General features: G+C 49.9%; 1 protein-coding gene across 4 annotated transcripts in view; it reads left to right on the top strand.

Annotated features, from left to right (window-relative positions):
• EPHX1 (epoxide hydrolase 1) overlaps positions 1 to 22,491 on the top strand; it is a 34,544-nt gene that overhangs the window by 7,217 nt on the left and 4,836 nt on the right. The window contains exons 1-6 of one of the 4 annotated variants that reach the window (XM_054502085.1): positions 6,365 to 6,479; positions 10,902 to 11,089; positions 12,488 to 12,668; positions 20,773 to 21,000; positions 21,329 to 21,458; positions 21,925 to 22,133. In XM_054502085.1, the coding sequence (XP_054358060.1) occupies positions 10,907 to 11,089; positions 12,488 to 12,668; positions 20,773 to 21,000; positions 21,329 to 21,458; positions 21,925 to 22,133 (931 nt within the window). In that variant the 5' untranslated portion in view covers positions 6,365 to 6,479; positions 10,902 to 10,906. Of the gene's footprint in view, positions 1 to 6,364; positions 6,591 to 7,386; positions 7,720 to 10,901; positions 11,090 to 12,487; positions 12,669 to 20,772; positions 21,001 to 21,328; positions 21,459 to 21,924; positions 22,134 to 22,491 lie in introns of those variants that run through there. The other 3 variants (XM_054502094.1, XM_054502076.1, XM_054502069.1) reach the window with 3 other exon arrangements.

Raw genomic sequence — 22,491 nt, 5'->3', positions numbered from 1 at the left:
TCTCAGTCACTATTAGAGAAACACGCAGTCAGAGCCAGGCCTGCCCAACTGTCGCAGGGCTGGGTCCACCTCACGGCCTTTGTTCTGGAAAAACACTTGGGCATTCTGCCCTGCAATGCACTTAGCCAAGGCCGGGCACATGGCAAGTGCTGAGTCATGGCCGGCTAGCACTTTACTGCGATTTTAGGAGCACTTTCTTACAGTGAGGTTCTGACTGCTTGCCTGGGTTGGGGGAGGAGAGTCTTTGGGCAGGCGGTAAACCTGCCCTTTACTTTGTGTGGCCGGATCTGAGTCTGACCCCATCTTTTTAGACCCAAAACCCGGATATTTGCAGTGTGCCTAGGATACTGGTTCTCCAGTCTTCTTTGGGGTCGGGGGCGTTATAGTGCCTCACGCCACCTACTCAGCCCTCTTCCTGCACCTTATGGTCTGTCTCTACCAACTAGGCTAAGTAGGTTATATTTATTATTCCTCAAGGGGAATTCAGCTCTTCTTGTTCAAAAGTTCTGATTAATTTTCTGTGCTCTCATTCAAAGAATTTTTAAATTCATTCATTCATTCATTCAACAAATAATTAAGCATCTACTGGAATGCCAGGCACTGGGAGTCCAGATGGGAGGCAAAGCAGACATGGTCAGTGGCCTACAGGAGCTTCTGTCCAGCTGTCAGTCACATAATCACCCTGACAAATGTGAGCTCGACAAAGGCTAGGACTGAGAAATGTGCCTTGCTGGGATAGGTCAGGAGAGGCTACCCAGAGGAGGGACAGTCAGTCTGAAATCTGAAAGGTGGCTAGAAGTTAGGGAGGTGGGAAGGGGAGGGAATAGCTTTTCAACAGAGGGATTCGCCTTCATAAAGAAAGCCCCACAGTAGGACAGCAAGATGAGCACAAAACTGAAAGATCAGGGGGGCAGCGTGAGATCCCAGCCCTAAAACTCTCACTTAGTTTTCAAGTAAACTGTTTCTCCATAATATTGATACCAGTAGCACTCTGAGGGGCTAGGGGAGTGGTCAGATCACACAGGCCTTGAAGGCCACCTTAACCCAAGGACAATGGGAGGCTCTTTAAGGGTTTCGCAGGGGATGGGATATACGTGATCACATTTGCATTTCCAAAAGATCACTCTGGCCTGGCTCGTGCCTGTAATCCAGCTATTTGGGAGGCTAAAGCAGGAGGATCACTTGAGCCCAGGAGTTTGAGACCAGCCTGGGCAATATAGTGAGAACCTGTCTCCATTAAAAAAAAAAAAAAAAAAGGTTTGTGTGGTGGCTCACGCCTGTAATCCCAGCACTTTGGGAGGCAGAGGCGGGCGGATCACAAGGTCAGGAGATTGAGACCATCCTGGCCAACATGGTGAAACCCCATCTCTACTAAAAATACAAAAATTATCTGGGCATGGTGGCACGCGCCTGTAGTCCCAGCTACTCAGGAGGCTGAGGCAGGAGACTTGCTTGAATCAGGGCGGAGGTTGCCGTGAGCCAAGATCGCGCCACTGCACTCCAGCCTGGCAACAGAGAGAGACTCCATCTAAAGAACAAAAATTGTTTTAGAAAGACTGCTGTGGTTTCAGAGTGGCCATTGTGTTGGAAGGGGTAGAGCAGATGTGAGTGGACTGGGCAGAGCCACAGGAACCTGGGCTAGGTTGGAGATGGATTTGAGATGTACTTTGGAAGTTCAGCTGCCAGAACTTACTGATATCTGTGGCGGAGTGAAGGAGAGGGATTTCAAGGACATTGCCTGGGTTTTTGGCTTGGCAGTAGCAGGGCGGGTAATGTCAGTTACTGAGGGAGGGAACACCAAGAGAAGACAAAGTTTAGGGGGACAGGATCACAGTGCGATTTCAGATGCACTGGAGAAAATTTTGACACAAGGTACTATCTGGGCCCCAGGTGGCTCTGCTCTAATACATTTATAACTCTTTGTCCGCACTTAATCACTCTGTCATACTTAGCTGCGAGGGGGGCCAAGAAATGTCAAGTGTTTGGCTGGTTTTCTGCAACTAAAATTAAAAATCCTTTGCTAAGGAAGAAGGAGAGAATATTGCTAGCAGTCTGCCTCAACATCCCAATCTGATGGCGTGTTTGCCACAGCCACCAGCTCATCAAGGACAGCTGCGGTGAACCGTTGAGTTCTGAGTAATCTCCTGTCCGGGCCACCTTTCTTCACTCAACCACAAAATCCTCACATTCCCAAGTATGTTTTCTTTCTTTCTTTCTTTCTTTTTTTTTTGAGACAGAGTCTTGCTGTGTTCCCCAGGCTGGAGTGCAGTGGTGTGATCTTGGCTCACTGCAACCTCTGCCTCCTGGGTTCGAGCAATTCTCCCTGCCTCAGCCTCCTGAGTAGCTGGGATTACAGGCATGCACCACCATGCCCGGCTAATTTTTGTATTTTTAGTAGAGATGGAGTTTCACCATGTTGGCCAGGCTGGTCTTGAACTCCTGACCTCAGGTGATCTGCCCACCTTGGCCTCCAAAGTGCTAGGATTACAAGCATGAGCCACTGCACCCGTCCCCAAGTATATTTTCTTAGCTCACTCTTTTCAGCATGTAATTTATAGAAGGGTAATCTGAATTGTAAACACAATTTCTAAGTTAAAACTCCTGGGTCAGCTCATGATGAAGTAGCAATTTATAAAAGAGATAGTATAGTAATAAATGAGACAACTACACTCTGAAATGTGGAATCATCAACTCTTACCCGAAAACACCCTATGAGACTCTTGCGTTTTTTCATTCATGCCATGCGCTTCCTCACTTCCATCCCATTCCATCCCACATGCTCTTCTTTCTGCCTGGATTATTCCCATTCCACCATTATTTTTCAGCTGGTAAACTCCTATTCATACTTAAAAACCCTGCTCAATGACCCCTTCTCTGTGAAAACTCTGTGGCAAAACCTAACCACTTCTGCTTGTGCACACTTCTCTTCCATCTGTGTGCATATAGTATGTATCTATAACTGGAAGGGTGTTTATCTGTTATCCGTTAGTCTGCCCTGCTAAAGTGTGAGCTCCTACAGTTACAGGGTTGTGTGTTAGTCCCAGTGCCTGCACAGTACCCAGCCCGTAGTTACACTCAGTGTTTCTGAAGCAACCTCTGGTCCAAAAACATGTTTATACTTGATTTTCCAAGGCGCCAATCCAAATCTCTTATTTACTTTAAAGAACAAATAACTTCTTGGCACTTTAAAAACCACATTCAAATAACAAAAAAAGAGTTCATTTGAACTTTAAATATCAATCTTAAAATGAATTGTATGTTTTAAAACTTGACTTAGTGACATCACTTAAGAGAATTTTTAAAAAGCAAACTTTTATTTTTACCCCAGTGTAACAGAAATATTAAGTTCCATTAAATTATTAAACTGATCTACTTTTTTTTTTTTTTTTTTTTTTTTGCGATGGAGTCTTGCTCTGTTGCCTAGGCTGGAGTGTAGTGGGGCAATCTCGGCTCACTGCAACCTCCGCTACCCAGGTTCAAGCGATTCTTCTGCCTCAGCCTCCCGAGTAGCTGGGACTACAAGTGCACACTACCACACTCAGCTTATTTTTGTGTTTTTAGTAGAGACGGGGTTTCACCATGTTGGCCAGGCTGGTTACAAACTCCTGACCTCAAGTGATCCGCTCGCCTTGGCCTCCCAAAGTGCTGGGATTACAGGTGTGAGCCACCATACCCAGCCTGTTTTTCATTTTTTGGTTCTTTTTTTTTTTTTTTTTTTTTGAGACAGGTTCTTGCTCTCAGGCTGGAGTGCAGTGATCATAGCTCACTGCAGCCTCAACCACCTGGGCTCAAGCAATCTTCCCACTTCAGCCTCCCAAGTAGCTGGGACCTCAGGCATGCCCACCATGCCCGGCTAATTTTTTTTTATTATTTGTGGAGATGGGATTTTGCCATGTTGCCCAGGCTGGTCTCAAACTCCTGGGCTCAAGTGATCTGCCTGCATTGGCCTCCCAAAGTGCTGGGATTACAGGTGATTTACCTTTTAACTGTGCCAAAGAACAAAGCACCTACTTTATTTGCTCTCCTGTATTTAAAATTGTCCTTTATACCTCAGATCCAGAAAGATAAACACAAGTAAACTAACAAGTACTCTACTTGTATCATTTGTTGCTTTCTAGCAGTTTACATTTAGTCCATCTTTGAAGGGTAAAGACCATTGATTGCTCATCTAACTTCTTCACCTTGAACTTAGTGAGATTTTCTTCCAAGTTTCACAAATGCATGCCCAAAATTTGACTTCAGTGTAGAGTTGGAATTAAAATGTCTGCAATCCCATTTCTTACAGTAGGAGCCAACTGTTCATCAAGTTCCCCTCTGAGCTCAGTATCTTGTAGCTAAATGACCACTTATCTTCCAGTCACGTTTTAAAAAAAAATCATGCTGGTTTGCAACAAAAATTGTATTTTCTTTACTAGGCAAGTGAACCATTTTGTTGGGAAGAGTACCTTGGCTTCGAGAAAAAAATGATTTCATTCTGAAAGGCTTCCCCTCCAACCCCCTCCCCCACAAACTCAGCCCAGTAACTTGTCAGTATTCTGGAAAAGTGCGTTACAAAACAAAAACTCTAATCAGATAAAATATATCTCTGGAACTTTTGGGGCAGATCAATGAAGCTCTGATTTCAGGTGCTAGCAAAATAAAGCAGGCACTCTCATTTTGTATTGTTTTACTGCTCAGTTTTTCATGGCGTTTCCTAAACTTTGATGTTTTGAAGAAGTTCTAATGTTTGCTAAATCAGCAGGAGCTGACCACAGGGAAGAGATAAACATAGCTCTCCTTGGAAAGGTGAAGGCTTAGCCACCAGAATTCTGCCCCTTGATGCTGAGAATGCACCTTCTCCGAACAGATGGAAAAGAGGGGTGGAGATTACCCCAGGGACGTATCTTGCAAAACGCTGATACCCGAAGATATACATAGCCTTGTGCTTTTGGTCATCCTCCCAAATCATGTCCTTGGTGAAGGCACACAGAGAGGAGAGCAGATGCTGCCAGACCACAGTGCCTGACGCCATGCCCTGCCTCACGTCCAGCCTGTTTATGTGCACACGGCTGCAGCGGGACCTTGGGGTGTGGGCTAAATAACAGGAACAGGGGCTCCTCTGGGGTCTGTTACAAGGCAGAGATGCTCCACAGTAATTAGGGATTTAGGGGGAAGAGGAAGGAACACACATGTTGATAATAAGTAGTTCACCATTATTATCCCCATTTTACAGATGCAGTTACTGAGCTTAGAGAGGTTTCATAACTTGCCCAGAGACCCTCAACTAGTAAACAGTGGAGCCGAGATTTGAACGACCCAAAGAGGAAAGCAAGCAAGCAGCCCCTTTATTACTTTTTTTTTTTTTTTTAAGATGAGGGTCTTGCTATGTTGCCCAGGCTGATATTGAATTCCTGGCCACAAGTGATTCACCACCTTGGCCCTGCAAAGTGCTGGGATTACAGTCATGAGCTACCACACTGGGCCAAAGCCCTCGTATTGTAACCTCCAAGATGTTTTCATTGCTGAAGTCAAAGGTCGTTAGAGTTGCTGTTTTGGGGGGAGCCATGGGATGGGGAGTCTCCGAGAAACCCAGGCTGGCTCCTTAAATGGCATCGCCCAAGTCGTCCATCAAGCTTCCCCAGACTCAGTCACTCGGCCCCCTCTTTCCCTGGCTGTAGAGCAGGGGTTTGGACTCGAGGCTGCTGAGTTCTTCTCCAGCTTCCATGCCCTGGTGGCAGTGACTTATCAACTGGCCCACCCGGTGGATGTAGGGGTGATGCAGCCCTGCTCTGTCCTCTTGAGTGCTGGGTGGCCGTGAGAGAGGGAGGCTATGAGAGGGAGGGGAGGGCTCTCATCTGCCTAGTGCCACCCCCTCCCCAGCCCACCCCAGGTCCTCTGCCACCTTGGGTTCCTGCGTGAACAGTCCTTCTCACTCTGGGCGATGTTTGCTTTCACCAGCCCAACCCCAAGAAGTCCACCCTGGGGAGGACAGAGGGGGTCTCCACGGCTCCACACTCCCATGCTTTGTCAGAGATCTGGCCAGGCAGAGTGGTGCCCTCTTGACTGAGCCTCGAGCCTTTGCTTTCCCCTTACTCCAAATAAAGCCGCAGCCCTGGCGAGGGAGCCCAGAGGCCTGAGGATAGCCTGCTGGGTGCCTGGCACTCCCTAGATCCTCCCTGCCTGTGAGGTGGGCATCTGCAATTCTCCCTGCCTCGAGCTGCAGCAGAATGTGTGGGCAGGGTCAGGCAGATAGAGAGTGGGTGCCTGGACTCATTGGTCAGACTCTAAGCGCCGCGCCCCCCCCCACCCCCCCCCCGCCGCCCCCGCAGTCCCTCCCAGGACTGGCTGACCCACCAGGAAGGGGAGGGTGTTGTTTCTTATTATTACATTTTTTGAGAAAAGCTATGCAGGCCTGGGAGACGTCTGTGGCTCCCGTGCAGTCGTGGCTGGTCTGTGCTCTAGGAGTCCCTTCTGGCCTGAAGACCCGAGGCTGCAAACAGGTGCTGAGAGGGAACAAGAAGGGGAGGTGGGGTGCAACACACCCAGTGACTGACCAGGAGTGAGTGCTGTGGCCACAGATTCTAATCCTCACAACTGTAGTGTGATTTAGGGTAAGGCCCTTGCCTACTCTGATTCTTGCCTTAAATAAGTGAAAAGGAAAGTCAAGTTTGATGAATTGTGGCTCTTTAGTGGGTGGATTTGCATGTACCATGGATTACATGTACCAGGGTCTAGGAAGTGCCAAGCGCCCAGCAGGCTGCCATCAGGCCTCCGAGCTCCTTCGCCAGGCAGCTTTATTTGGAGTAAGAGGAAAGCAAAGGTTTGAGGCTCAGTCAAGAGGGCGCCACTCTGCCTGGCCAGCTCTCCGACAAAGCAGACGGGGGGTGTGGAGCTGTGGTGACCCCCTCCATCCTCCCCAGGGTGGGCTCCTTGGGCTTGGGCTGGTGAAAGTGAATATTGCCTGCAGCAAGGAGAAGGACTGTTCACGTGGGAATGCAAGGCGGCAGCGGGGTTGAAAACCCAGCCACACACAGTCAACACCTGCTGTCACACCAGGCTAATCAAGAACACCTTTCTTTGGTGCATTAACTACCTGCTATTAAATAAAGGGCTGTTACTAGGTGGCAAAGTAACACATTGCAGTAGCGCCTATTTGTAATCTGAGATCAGTGGCTGTAAGGCACCATCCTTGAGCCAAGCAAGTACTAATATTCTTGTTATCTTAATTAGAATGCAAGAGATCATGTTTTTAAAATTCTCTTTGAATCTGTCACTTTGCCCTCCTCTTCCTGGGTGATACCCCTGGTAGTGCTGGTGGGGGCCATCATAATGCCCCTTGTCCCAGATTCCCTTGTTTTAGATGGGACTTGAGCACTGATCATTTCAGCCCTGTATCTCTCAGGTCAACGTGGTTCAGTTTGCTGTGCAAAGTCCAGGGGAGATAACCACGCTGTGCACACATGAGATTGGCTGACTTGGCAGGACTGTGCAATTGTCAAAAGGCCATGGGGAGTGGGGGCCAGTGCCTGCACCCTACCCTGCCTCTCTCACAGGCCCTTAGAGCGTCGCCAGGTGCAGAGCCCCACAGCTCTCTTTCCCAAGGAGTAATCAGAGGGTGAGAACCTGGAGCCTGGTGGACAGGTGAAAGCACTGGGATCTTTCTGCTCAGAAAGGGGAAAGTTGCACATTTATATCCTAGAGGGAAGCGACAGCGGTGCTCCTCCCTGTGCTGAGGTACAGGTAAGGAGGGTGGTTTATAAAGTTCACTGGGGAGGGTGATCCCTCTTTATTGTTCATTATGCTCGCAGCCTCCTTGACAACATCATGCAAAATGTGTCTTACTACCTTCTAGTGCATAGGCAGTTGGCACAAATATTGGTGGAGCTCCTCGCTGTGCTGGGCTAGTGACCAGTGCTGGGCACTGGGGGTCAAGGCAGTGCCCAGGACGGGCACAGCCCTGCCTTCCCAAGCTATGGTTTATTGTGGTGGGATCTGCCTGCCCGGTGAAGTGTGTTCAGCTGCTCCTGTTGCTGGGGGAAGCTCTGCTCTCTGCCTTCTGCTGCCTCCCACACGCTCCTGTGTGTCTCCCAGTCCCTAACCCCTAGTCCTGCTTTCAATACCGCAGGGGCTTGTAGCTGACATTTCTCCATCTTGTTAAAGGGCAGGATTTCCTGGCAGAGACATAACGTCTTTCTGGAAATGAAAGAAGCTGATGCATGTTTTTTCTTTTCTGAATTCCTTAAATAAGAGGAACTCATTTCCAGCTATTCCCTGCCTTGTTTTTATTGTGGGAGTGTGGTCCCAGCTGCCCATCTGATCAGCTGACAGAGGGTCCTTGGGGCCCAGGCACTGTTGCTGCTTGGGATTGAAAGGTGAAAGCCACAGGGCCAGGCACGGCAGCTCGTGCCTGTAATCCCATCACTTTGGGAAGCCGAGGTGGGCGGATCACTGGAGGTCAGGAGTTTGACACCAGCCTGGCCAACATGGTGAAACCCCGTCTCTACTAAAAATACAGAAATTAGCAGGAGGTGGTGGTATGCACCTGTAATCACAGCTACTCAGGAGTCTAAGGCAGGAAAATCTTTTGAACCCAGGGACAGAAGTTGCAGTGAGCCGAGATCGCACCACTGCACTCTTTGAGACTCTGTCTCAAAAAAAAAAAAAAAGGAAAGCAATGGCCTGGCTTGGCTGGAGATGGAAGATGCATCAATGTGTCCCACATGTCTCCAGCAGGGATAGCGAAGGCCTGCCCCCTGGCACATGGTAGACTGAGTAAATGTTGATCACAGTGAGACCTTGAGGCACTTTAGAGTTTCACAATCCAGAGAGGGAGATAGATTGGAAGTTCAAGGGTGGACACCTGGGCATGATTCCCAGGACGAAGGCTGCAGTCGGTTCTAAGAAGTATGCTGGTGACTATGAGAGAAGAGGTTGTGGGTTTCCTCTCTTGAAAGCTGTCTCCATAATCACATGTGGGGTGATAAGGGCTCTGGTCCAGGGGAGGGGGCGAGGCACACAAGGGGCTGAATCTGATGGCATGAGGACTTGGTGATGGGCTGTGGGGGAAGAATTGGAGATGACTCTAGGGCCTGAGGGTGGGAAGCTGGGAGTTCACTGGGATCACATAGAAACGGGGAGGTGGGGGGTGCCAAGCTGATTTTCCTGATTAGATTTCCTACAGAACTGCAGGAATAAGGCGAGAGCCATCGCCCTGGGTGGATTTCTGTTTGGAGCTCTATCGCTGGACCACTGTGGACAAGTATTTCTTAGAACGACCCCCAGTAGCCCAATTCTAGGTTTAGAGGGGCAGCTCTTGACAGGAGCAAACTCCAGGGCCTCTGCAACCCCCTAGCAGAGTCCCAAACATCTGACGTGTAGCCAATGGAGGACACGCAAGTGGTGGGGTTCCCAGCAGGGACCACCTCCTGCCTTGGGTTTCCAAGACAGAGTCAGGGGCGCTGCTGGGGCGTGGTCTGCAGGGGCCTTGTCAAAACTTGATGCTTTCTCCTCCGTCTGGGTCCTAACTGCACTGCATCCAGAGAACCTCCTCTGATGCAGGCATAAGGACGGCCCGCATATTCATGCAGATTACTCTGAACAAGAACAGTCTGTGGGTTACTTCTCTAGGAATGAGGAAGATGAGGAGCTAGATAACAATGCTGGGCTGGTATCTGCCTGATAGTGCTTTGCCAAGACTACGGTTTCTTCCTCTTCTGATCAAAAAAGACACAGGAGTCAGACAAATGGGGATTAACAGACAACTGAGTTGATGTGAAATGTAACAGGCAACGCTATGGACACAAAGTAGATTAGAGGCTGCTTAGGACCTAACGTGGGGAGCAGTAGAGGAGCGAGAGCTGAAGGGTATGGAGTTTCTCTGTGCTGATGAAAATGTTCTACAGTTGACTGTGGCTATGGCTGCACATGTCTGTGAATATCCTAAAAACCATTGGAGGGTTCACTTTAAATGGGCGAATTGTGTGGTATATGAATTATGTTTCAATAAAGCTCTTACACACACAGCTAAGCTGTGTGGCCATGGCTGGGCTTCCTAGCAGTGTCCCCCAACCCCAAACTGAACTTACTCTCCCACCACTTGGGCCTCCCCATTACCCCCTGTCTGCCCTGAGGATAAGCCCCTCTCCAAGAGGGACAGAGCAGGGGCTGTGGGCCACCACTCAGGAAAGGTGCTCCTCTCCCCTGGGGGAGGGAGCCTAGAGGATGTGGACAGAAGCCTTCTCAGACATGCAAAAAACATGAGGCTGTCGGGCCCGGTGGCTCATGCCTATAATCCCAGCACTTTGGGAGGCCGAGGCGGGCAGATCACGAGGTCAAGAGATCGAGACTATCCTGGCCAACATGGTGAAACCCCATCTCTACTAAAAATACAAAAATTAGCTGGGTGTGGTGGTGTACGCCTGTAGTCCCAGCTACTCAGGAGGCTGAGGCAGGAGAATGGTGTGAACCTGGGAGGCAGAGGTTGCAGTGAGCCGAGATTGTGCCACTGCACTCCAGCCTGGTGACAGAGTGAGACTCCATCTCAAAAAAAAAAAAAACAAGAGGCCTCAGAAATGTAGCTCCCAAAACCCCCTACCCAGGGCTGTGCAGAAGTCAACCCAGGTTCCTATTTTCCCAGGATGATGAACAGTTTTCAAAGCTTTGTAGGATTGTGGGTGATTTTGTCTCATTGTCTGTTGTTTTTCCAGTTTTCTATATCATATATATATAATATTTATACTATATATAATATGTATATAGTGTGTGTATATATATAAAATATATTTATATTAGGTCAAGTGTAAATAAAATCAGGGACAGCGTTGGAGCGCAGCAGGAAAGAGCCTGCTGGGGATCGGAGTCTCTGGGCTGTCAGGGCCAGGCTGGGCGGGCTCCGTTGTTGATAGCTTCCCCTCATCTTGCAGGAGCCATGTGGCTAGAAATCCTCCTCACTTCAGTGCTGGGCTTTGCCATCTACTGGTTCATCTCCTGGGACAAAGAAGAAACTTTGCCACTTGAAGATGGGTGGTGGGGGCCGGGCACGAGGTCCGCAGCCAGGGAGGACGACAGCATCCGCCCTTTCAAGGTGGAAACATCAGATGAGGAGATCCACGTAAGGCACCTTGGGCCAGGCCGGGCTGGGCAGTGGAGAGGGTGGTGTCTCGAAGACAGGGGTTGGGTCTTAGACCAGATGCGAGAGGGGACGGGGGCTTGGGAATGGTCCATCCTACTTGGGAGTGTGTTTCAGTCTGCTTTTCCTCTGCTGGGCAGGTGCAGGTTGCTTTGGAGAGGGATGCCCAGCCCTCCCACTTGGTCTCTTCTCCTTTCCCTACCCAAGGCCCAGCAGTGCTCAGGCAGGAGATGGGGTGCCAGCAGACCCAGGTACCTGCATCAAAGGTCACAGAAAGCAGCCGTCATCACCTCCTCTATGCCCTGCCTGAAGCCTTGGGAGTGAGGTTGTGGGAGAAAGTGAGCAGGTTCCCGTCAGAGACCCAGGAAGCACTGAGAAGGCAGGGATGCTGCTGGTTAGGCACCGGCTGAGTGTCAGCCATTCCTGGTCACATTCAATCCCTGCGGTGATCCCGCGGGGTGAGGACTGTTGTTCCCAAACTGCAGATGCAGAAGCTGAAGCTCAGGGGCATAAAGCAACTCGTTCAAGGCGGCCTAGCTAACATGCGGAAGGATTTGAAGTCCAATCTAATCCTGAAGCCGCTGCTCCTCCTCCGTGCAGGGATACAGTCAGGAAGGAGGTGACTGGGCACGTGGGGTGACCTGAGACTGCATTCTCGGGGAGGAGCAAGGCTTGAGTGGGGGACAGGACGGTAGACAGGCCTGGCATGGCCCTGCCAATCCTTTCTTTCATTCCATGGGTTTTGAGCACCTACTGTGTGCAGGCCCAGTGAGTGCTTGGGGGAACAGAGAGCCCCTTCCGTCCAACAGCATACAGCCCAGTGAATGAGAAAAGGAATGTGCACAAGGAAAAGTAGACTTAAAGATAAATAAGGATAGGCTGGGCATGGTAGCTCACGCCCGTAATCCCAGCACTTTAGGAGGCCGAGGCGGCAGATCACTTGAGGTCAGAAGTTCAAGACCAGCCTGGCCAACATCGTGAAACCCCATCTCTACTAAAAATACAAAAAATTAGCCGGACGTGGTGGCTCACACCTGTAATCCCAGCTACTCTGGGAGCTGAGGCACGACTCGCTTGAACCTGGGAGGTGGGGGTTGCAGTGGGTTGAGATCACGCCACTGCCCTCCAGCCTAGGCAACAGAGTGAGACCCTATCTCAAAAAAAGAAAGAAAAAAGAAATGCGAAGCCTACAGTGAAGAAGGAAGAAGTGAAGAACACATCCGCTTTGGGAGTAGCCAGTGATGTGGGAAACTGCCTTGCCACTACCAGAGTGCAGTGTCTTGTGGCTGCAGGGTTTGCTGTGTTTTCTGGAAACAGACTTTGTTCTTGTGCTCTGTCCTACCCATCCCTCTCAACTTGGGGTCCTGCATTTTGCTCCAGGACTTACACCAGAGGATCGATAAGTTCCGTTTCACCCCACCTTTGGAGGACAGCTGCTTCCACTATGGCTTCAACTCCAACTACCTGAAGAAAGTCATCTCCTACTGGAGGAATGGATTTGACTGGAAGAAGCAGGTGGAGATTCTCAACAGATACCCTCACTTCAAGACTAAGATTGAAGGTATGTTTGCAAAATGCCAGCCAGAGAGGGATGTATGTCATGAGAACAGCCTTCTTCCACAGTGTGACTTAGAGTCAGATAAAGTTGGAGAGATTCAGAACCCAATTATAGGTCACTGAGATGTACTTATAAGTTGTAACCTTACTAAATGCAAACATATTGCAGTCACAACAAATCTGTCCATCTTTAGAGCTAGGCAGGAACACATACATGCAATTTTAAAAGCAAAGAAATGCACCATCCAGTCCAATGATGTGGCAATCTTTGAGAGGAAGGATGGAGATGAGATTTAGACCCAGGCCAGGTGGGGTGGCTCACACCTGTAATCCCAGCACTTTGGGAGGCTGAGGCAGGTGGATCACGAGGTCAAGAGTTCAAGACCAGCCTGGCCAAGATGGTGAAACCCCATCTCTACTAGAAATACAAAAAATAGCCAGGTGTGGTGGCAGGCACCTGTAATCCCAGCTACTCTGGAGGCTGAAGCAGAGAATTGCTTGAAGCCAGGAGGTGGAGGTTGCAGTGAGCCAAGATCACACTACTGCACTCCAGCCTGGGCTCCATCTCAAAAAAAGAAAAGACTCTGCTCTCAATTCTTTTGGATCTATACCCAGAAGTGAACTTGCTGGATCATACGGTAATTCTGTGTTTAATTTTCTGAGGAACCGCCATACTGTGTTCCGCAGCAGCTGCATCATTTTACTTTCCCACCCAACAATGCCTCAGAATCCCGATTTCTCCAAATCCTTGCCAATATTTTTTTCCTTTCTTTTTTTCAGTAATGGTCATCCTAATGGGTATGAAATGGTATCACACTGTGGTTTTGAGTTGCATTTTCCTAATGATTACTGATGTTGAGCATTTTTTATGTGGTACTTATTGGATTCTTTGTAATTTCTCTGAAGAAATGTCTGTACATGTCTTTTGTCCATTTTTGGGGTGTTAGGGTTTAGGAGTTCTCTATATATTCTGAATAAAATCTCTTATATGATATTTGCAAATGTTTTCTCCCACTCTGTGGGTTGCCATACAATTAATCTTTTTCAGAGACAAGGTCTTGCTGTGTTGCTCAGGCTGGAGCGCAGCGGCTATTCACAGGCGTGATCATGGCTCACCACAGCCTCGAACTCCTGGGCTCAAGCAGTCCTCTCACCTCAGGCCTCCTGAATAGCTGGTACTATAGGCGAGCACCACTGTGCCCAGCTTGTTAATTTTTTATATTGAGGAAATTGTACATGTTAGGAATCTTATTTGTAATGTTTAAGATAATTTGGCCTTTTCAAGGAACAGTGAAGATTTGAATTTGTTAAAATTCTAGGAATTACTTAATGTATATGAAAGACATGTTGGTCAGTCAGATAAACTAAAGTTCCTAAAAAAAGGAAATTGAAATTATACAGTGTTAACTGGGTGTGGTGGCATGCACCTGTAGTCCCCGCTACTCAGGAGGCTGAGGCAGGAGGATTGCTTGAGCCCAGGAATTCAAGGCTGCAGTGAGCTATGAGGACACCACTGCACCGGGTGACAGATCAAGACAGATCTCTTAAAAAAAGAGAGAGAGGCCGGGCACGGTGGCGCACGCCTGTAATCCCAGCACTTTGGGAGGCTGAGGCAGGTGGATCACGAGGTCAGGAGATTGAGACCATCCTAGCTAACACGGTGAAACCCTGTCTCTACTAAAAATACAAAAAATTAGCCAGGTGTGGTGGTGGGCGCCTGTAGTCCCAGCTACTTGGGAGGCTGAGGCAGGAGAATGGCGTGAACCGGGAGGCGGAGCTTGCCATGAGCCGAGATCACACCACTGCACTCCAGCCTGGGCGACAGAGCGAGACTCTGTCTTAAAAAAAAGAAAGAGGGAGAGCCGGGCGCGGTGGCTCACGCCTGTAATCCTAGCACTGTGGGAGGCCGAGGTGGGTGGATCCCAAGGTCAAGAGATCGAGACCATCCTGGCCAACATGGTAAAACCCCGTCTCTACTAAAAATACAAAAATTAGCTGGGCGTGGTGGCATGTGCCTGTAGTCCCAGCTACTCGGGAGGCTGAGGCAAAAGAATTGCTTGAACCAGGGAGGCGGAGGTTGCAGTGATCTGAGATCACGCCACTACACTCCAGCCTGGCGACAGAGCAAGACTCCATCTCAAAAAAAAAAAAGGGAGAAAGGAAGGATGGATGGAAACCTCGACTTAGAGGTGCCAGGGCAGCAAACATCCTTGTTCTGATGCAAGCAGGCCAGGCCTGAGGGAGAATGAGCCAGAGAAAAGCTAAGTCAAATCCCAGTGGTGTGTGTCCTGGAGCTAGAGCCCTTCCTGGAGCTCAGCCAAGAACATGCACACACACACAAAATATCTGGAATGATTTCTTGGATCAAATTTGGACTCCTCTTGAGTGTTGCTGTATTCTTTACAGGATTTTGATATCTTCTGTTATGAGCCTAACAAGAGGATCCAAGCCACTTAATCCCAGCCAAACTGCTGTATGCAATTACCATAGGTTCCTGTTTCGACTCCTGGCACGAAATTGCCTGGCTTCCTTGAGTTTGACTTGGATCCCTGTGTTGTCCCAGCTCTTCAGTGCCCATCCAGCAGAAATTGACAGGGCGCCAGCTGTACCCAGGCATTCTGCTGGGGCTGGGGACACATAGAGAGGACAGGGTCCCTCCTTCACAGCTCATAGGCTCTTCAGGGGCAATTACAGCACGTAGTGGCGGTGTTCTGAAGGAGGAGGCTCTGGGAGCTTCATGAGCCCCACAATCTTCCTTTGAATGTGAGGGAAGGCTTCCTGGAGGAGGTGGCATCTAAGCTGAAATGAGTGGGACTTTGCCAGGTGTGTGGGGAAGGTGGTCCAAGAAAGGGGAATAGCATGTTCAAAGGCCCAGAGGCAGGAGGCAGTAAAGGGCCCTTTCCATCCTGGCAGCTGCCAGCCTTACCCCACTGGACCCTTTCAGGGTTCCTCATGAGACTGGGTTTTTTTTAGAGACAGGGTCTCACTCTGTCACCCAGGCTGGAGTGCAGTGGTGTAATCACAGTTCACTGCAGCCTCAACCTCCTGAGCTCAAGTGATCCTCCCACCTCAGCCTCCCAAGTAGCTGGGACCACAGGTATGCACCACCACACTAGGCTTTTTTTTTTTTTTTCTTGAGACGGAGTCTTGCTCTGTCACCCAGGCTGGAGTGCAGTGGCGCAATCTCGGCTCACTGCAAGCTCCGCCTCCCGGGTTCACGCCATTCTCCTGCCTCAGCCTCCTGAGTAGCTGGGACTATAGGCGCCCGCCACCACGCCCAGCTAATTTTTTGTATTTTTAGTAGAGACGGGGTTTCACCGTGTTAGGCAGGAGGGTCTTGATCGCCTGACCTTGTACCTGCCTCAGCCTCCCAAAGTGCTGGGATTACAGGTGTGAGCCACCGTGCCCGGCCTTTTTTTTTTTTTTTTTTTACATTTTTAGTAGAGACAAGGTTTCACCATGTCACCCAGGCTGATCGCAAACTCCTGGGCTCAAGCAATTCTCCCATCTTGGCCTCCCGAAGTATTGGGATTCCAGGCGTGAGCCACCACACCCAGCTGACATTGGGTGTTTACGGTACAAAAGCTCCCTCACGTACAACGGCTCCAAAGGAGCCAGTTTCCAGCATTGAATTAATCGTGGATTTACCCATGTGTGGTTCTGGCACCCTGCCCGGGGCTGGAGGCCTGTTCTTGGCCTTGGTCCTTGCGGTTTGGAGTCCCTCCGCTGGGCCTGGGTTCCTGCATTCTCTGCCCATCCCCAATAGGGCTGAACCGGCAGCCTCTGGTCTGTGGGCCCAGCAAACCTTCAATATCCCCCTGAATCTTGTCCTGGTTCCCCAGGCTGGGGTTGGTCCAAGTCCTCCTCCCTCTTCTCTCTCACAGTGCACTGTCTCTGTCTCTGTCGCTGCACTGACCCCTGCACTCCTGGCTGCTCACAGCCCAGCCTCCAACCCCCACCCCAGTGTTCTGTCCTCATCCACACTGGCCTCGCCGTTCAGCCTCCCTGTCCCTGCCACTTCCCTCCTCATTCTATGCTGAGCTTCCAGATCTATCCCACATCTTGGGCCTCCCACCACAGGCAACCAGGCACTGTCCTCAGAGTCTGAGAGCTTACAAGGGCATCAGAGACCTCTGGGTAGGCCCAACCCCATCACATCCAGGGAGAAGGGAACTGCCTGAAGCACCAGGTCTCCGCCTGCCTGTCCCTTTTTCCTTTACCCTTGGCCCTGGCACCCAATACCCCACCCCCTCCCCTCCTCCCCTCCAAGCCCAGCACGGCCATCCTGAGCTCTCCTCAGCTCTGGGATGCTAACCCAGCAGCCCTGTCATGGAGCGTCTTATAGATGCCACGGACCTATAGGGAAAGTCAGAACAGTATTTCCTCCCACAAAGGGAAACAGGGACCCATGAGGCAAACTATGAGCTATGGGCTTTTTAAAAATGTCTTGCTGGGTGCAGTGGCTCACGCCTGTAATCTCAGCACTTTGGGAGGCCAAGGCGGGCAGATCACCTGACAGCCAGAGTTCAAGACCAACCTGGCCAACATGGTGAAACCCCGTCTCTACTAAAAATACAAAAATTAGCCGGGCGTGATGGTGCATGCCTGTAGTCCCAGCTACTCAGGATGCTGAGGCAGGAGAATCGCTTGAACCAGGGAGACAGAGGTTGCACTGAGCTGAGATTGTGCCATTGCACCCCAGCCTGGGCAACAAGAGCGAAACTCCATCTCAAAAAAAAAAAAAAGAAAAGAAAAATTTGTCTTGACCAGGCTTGGTGGCTCATGCCTATAATAATCCCAACACTTTGGGAGGCTGAGGCAGGAAGAAGCCAGGGATTTGAGGCCAGCCTCGGCAACTTAGCGTGACTCTGTCTCTATTTTTAAAAAGTCTAAATTTTTAAAATTCAAATATTTAGTCCAGGCGCGGGGGCTCACGCCTGTCATCCCAGCACTTTGGGAGGCTGAGGCGGGTGGATCACGAGGTCAGGAGATTGAGATCATCCTGGCTAACACAGTGAAACCCCGTCTCTACTAAAAATACAAAAAGTTAGCCAGGCGTGGTGGTGGGCGCCTGTAGTCCCAGCTACTTGGGAAGCTGAGGTAGGAGAATGGCGTGAACCCAGGAGGCAGAGCTTGCAGTGAGCCGAGATCGCGCCACTGCACTCCAGCCTGGGCAACAGAGCAAGACTCCGTCTCAAAAAAAAAAAAAAAAAATCAAATATTTAAAACAGAAAAAGCACAGAAGGGAATATAGTGAGAAGCAGCTCCTCGCCCCTGTGCCGGCCAGAGGCAGCTGTGTTTTACTCTTGTGTCCTGGGAGAGCCTGTGCATCCGCAAGCGTGGATGTGTATTTTTTCTCTAATTTAAAACTCAAATGACAATGTGGTAGAATTTGAATTAAAAAGAATCTCACTTCATGCAGTGTGTTCCAAGGGAGATAAGATCACCTACTAAAATAAACTTTAGAATAGGAGTAAATTTGGCAACGTAGAAGGACACCCAGGATACATTGTTAAGTAAAAAAAAAAAAAAAGATTCTAAAATAGAATGTATGTATGGTTCTATTTTTGTTAAAAGTTATGTTCTCTAAGTCTTTTTAAAAAGTTTGAACTGTCACAGCCAAGAAGGGTCTAAAGAGACATGACAGCTCAGTGGCGTGTGAGTCCTGGATGGGATCCTGGAACAGAAAATGGACATTGGGGAAAAACTAAGGAAATCTGGCTAATATTTTGTTGTGTGTAGATACCAGTTTTATCCAGGTTTTAGAAAGGAGAAAATCCGGGCCGGGTGTGGTGGCTCACACCAGTAATCCCAGCACTTTGAGATGCCAAGGTGGGAGGATGGCTTGAGCCCAGGAGTTTGAGACCAGCCTGGGCAACATAGCGAGACCCCATCTCTACAAAAAAAATAACAAAAATAAGCTAGACATGGTGTTGCCCACCTGTAGTCCCAGCTACTTGAGAGGCTGAGGTGGGAGGATCGCTTGAGCCCGCAGTGAGCCATGATTGTGCCACTGCACTTCAGCCTGGGCAACACAGTGAGACCTCATCTCTAAAATAACAAGAGAAAAAAAAAGGAAATCCTACAATGTGTGACAACATGAATAAACTCTGAGGAAATAATGCTAAGTGAAATAAGCCAGGGACAGGACAAATACCACATGATTTCACCTATAGAAGGAATCTGAAATAGTCAAACTCAGCAGAAGCAGAGAGTAGAAGGGTGGTTGTCAGGGGCTGGGGTATAGGGGATACAGCCTTGCTGATCGTTGCTGTGTAAAGTTTGAGTCCTGCCAGCCGAATACATCCTAGAGATGTGCTGTACAGCAGAGCGCCGTCAGTGTTGGGCATTTACAAATCTGTTAAAAGGGTAGGACCCGTATTACGTGTTCTTGCCATATAATAAAAAGTGTAAACAGTAAGGAAATCAGACTATGGACTTTATAGTTAATAATATCTCAGTCTGGTTCGTTAATTGTAATAAATGTACCATTCTAACATAAAATATTAATAATGGAGGAAACCCGGTGGGTGTGAGGTATATGGGAGTTTTCTGGACTCTTTGCAGTTTTTCAGCCATCTAAAACTGTTCCAAAATAAAGTTAGACAGACAACACCATATTTTCTTTAGAGAGTGGGATTACATGTGAGTCATCCCCCTTTGGCTTATCTGTGTTTTCTAAGTTTTCTACAGTAAACATGTATTATTTGTATAATATATTAACGACAGAAAAGAACATTAGCTAGACCATGCTGACTGCACCAGCCCTGGTGGCAGAGGGTTCCAGGCATGGCAGCCGCCCTCACTGTGAATGCCGTAAGGCCCCAGGTGCTGTCCAGGGCACTGGCCTGGGAAGGGGCTGCCTTCTTTTGATATGCAGAGGCCCCAAGTCAGTCCAGAGGAGACCAGAATCCATTCACCTGCCCTTGGCTATGATGATGTTTCCAGCATTGCAGTTGAAAAAAAAATCTTCCACTTTATTTTATGAGATGGAGTCTTGCTCTGTTGCCCAGGCTGGAGTGGTGGTGTGATCTCGGCTCAGTGCAACCTCTGCTTCCCAGGTTCAAGCGATTCTCTTGCCTCAGCCTCCCGAGTAGCTGGAATTGCAGGCACCTGCCACCATGCCCGGGTAATTTTTTTGTATTTTTAGTAGAGACGGGGTTTCACCATGTTGGCCAGGCTGGTCTCGAGCTCCTGACCTTAGGTGATCCACCCAACTCATCCTCCCAAAGTGCTGGGATTACAGGCGTGAGCCACCACACCAGGCCCAAAAATCCTCCACTTTAAAGAAAATGTCATTTGGTAAGCAGAAAAAGGTAACATTTTGTCAATGTGTATGAAAAAAGTTATGCATTTAATACCTGTTCATTGTAGAAAAATTGGAAAGTACATAAAACTCAAAAGAGAAATTAAAAGCACTGGAATCTACTGCTCAGGGAGAACTGCTTTTTACATTCTTGGAGTTTATCCTCCCAGACTTTTAAAATTCACCAATACATGGTATAACTACAGTATAAGCATAGATGACTTTTTACAAAAACTGGGTCACACAATGGATATGACTTGATCATTTGCTTTTACCTCCCAGCAATATCTTCTGATCTGTTTTCTATGTTAAATAAATATACATCTACCCTGTCAGTTTAGATGACTGTACTGGACTCCAGTATACTGTCAAACTATACTTGATTAATCCTGTATTGCTGGATACGTGGGGCTTTCTCCCTACCCTCTAGATTTTAAATTATTGAACAAGTATTTATGGAGGCCTGCTGTGAGCCAGGAGCTGTCCTGAGCCCTGGAAAGCCAGCAGTGGCTGTACAGACCTGGCCCAGCTGTCAGGGGGCACCTCTAAGGAAACCGGGAGGCAATAATCGTAGCTCCCTTGCAGGGAGGTTGTGAAGGCCGAGTGAGGACATCTGTGCACCTGGAGCGCAGTGTGAGTGTGAAGCCAGTGTCAGCCATTATTACTGTCAATACCATGGGGGGCGGGGGGGCGGGGGTACTAAGGGTGGCAGTACTCAGTATCCAGGCTCTGGGGGGTGCCAGAGCCTGACCGCGCAGGGTCTTCTCTCCCCCTCCACCCTGACTGTGCTCTGTCCCCCCAGGGCTGGACATCCACTTCATCCACGTGAAGCCCCCCCAGCTGCCCGCAGGCCGCACCCCGAAGCCCTTGCTGATGGTGCACGGCTGGCCCGGCTCTTTCTACGAGTTTTATAAGATCATCCCACTCCTGACTGACCCCAAGAACCATGGCCTGAGCGATGAGCACGTTTTTGAAGTCATCTGCCCTTCCATCCCTGGCTATGGCTTCTCAGAGGCATCCTCCAAGAAGGGTACGGGGCTGCTAGAGGCTCCATAACCGCCCCGTCCTTGCCAAGGGTGGGCCAGGTGTTCCCGCCAGGCTCTCCTTCTAGGGGGGGTGAGCAGGGAGTTGTCCCGAGGAAGCTGGGAAAGGAGGGGCCTGAGAGGCCGGCCCCAGACACACCGCCCTCCGGGGCTGGAGATGCCACCCCTATATTTGGGCTCCAGGATTCCTTCTTGCTTCTGTGAGCTTTTCTGACCTCCACCTGGGGGTAGGTGGGCCTGAGAAATTTCATAGAACACCAGAGGGCCCAAGGAGCAATCTGCCTGTGACTCCATGCCTTTCCCCATCACTGCCAGGGTTCAACTCGGTGGCCACCGCCAGGATCTTTTACAAGCTGATGCTGCGGTTGGGCTTCCAGGAATTCTACATTCAAGGAGGGGACTGGGGGTCCCTGATCTGCACTAATATGGCCCAGCTGGTGCCCAGGTGAGGTCACTGTCAGGGTGGGGGGGGTGTGTGTGTGTGTCCTCTAAGAGGTGGACCTCTGTGCAGGGTGGGCCAAGGCCCCCCCAGGGGAGAGGAGGGAGTGTGACCTGTCACTCAGCAGTACCTGAGGCAGGTTGACTTGGATCCTCCTGTCTGTAACCCAGGGTTGCGGCTCTGGGCCACGTTCCCAGGCAGAGAAGGCCTGTGATAGGAGGGGAAGGTCAGGCATTAGACCTCTCTGCTGGACCAATTTCTGGGACAGCCCTGAGCAGAACTCCCCAGAAACTGTATTTTACCCCCAGCCTCCCTCCTCCAACTCCCATGGGCTCCCCAGTGGGGCCGGTGCTGAAAGAGGCTGGCTCTGTGCTCGCTCCTCAGCCCTGAGGCCTGTTCCTCCGCCATCTCTCCTCTCCCCCTGTCCTTGACACCAGCCCAGCCTCACCCCGGCCCCTCTCTCTGCCTTCAGCCACGTGAAAGGCCTGCACTTGAACATGGCTTTGGTGTTAAGCAACCTCTCTACCCTGACACTCCTCCTGGGACGGCGTTTTGGGAGGTTTCTTGGCCTCACTGAGAGGGATGTGGAGCTGCTGTACCCCGTCAAGGAGAAGGTCCTCTACAGCCTGATGAGGGAGAGCGGCTACATGCACATCCAGTGCACCAAGCCCGACACCGTCGGTGAGTGTGCTCAGGGTCCTTGCCCACTGCCGGCTCCACTGGGGCGGGGAGACACCCGTGGGGTAACCTCACCACCCCACCCCAACACTGCCCACAGGAGGAAGCCTCTTGTAAGGACCTCCCAGCTCTTTAGATCTTTAAACTGCATTTTCCCATAGAATCAAGAGGATGGACCCTCAGCAGATTCCCAGGCCAGTTTAGCAACTCTGTTTGGCCGACTCAGTATTCATAGTGGCTTTTACCCCTGATCTCCCACCCCTGAGTCTATATCCTCCACTGAGAAGCAGAGGGATGGAGGGGGTGAGGTAGGAGGAATCCTGGGAGTGGGCAGCTCTGGGGCTGCAGGGGAGAGGGAAGA

This window comes from Pongo pygmaeus, chromosome 1 (assembly GCF_028885625.2).
Source record: "Pongo pygmaeus isolate AG05252 chromosome 1, NHGRI_mPonPyg2-v2.0_pri, whole genome shotgun sequence".
Classification (NCBI taxonomy): Eukaryota; Metazoa; Chordata; class Mammalia; order Primates; family Hominidae; genus Pongo; species Pongo pygmaeus.
This window is presented reverse-complemented; position numbering and strand designations above follow the sequence as displayed.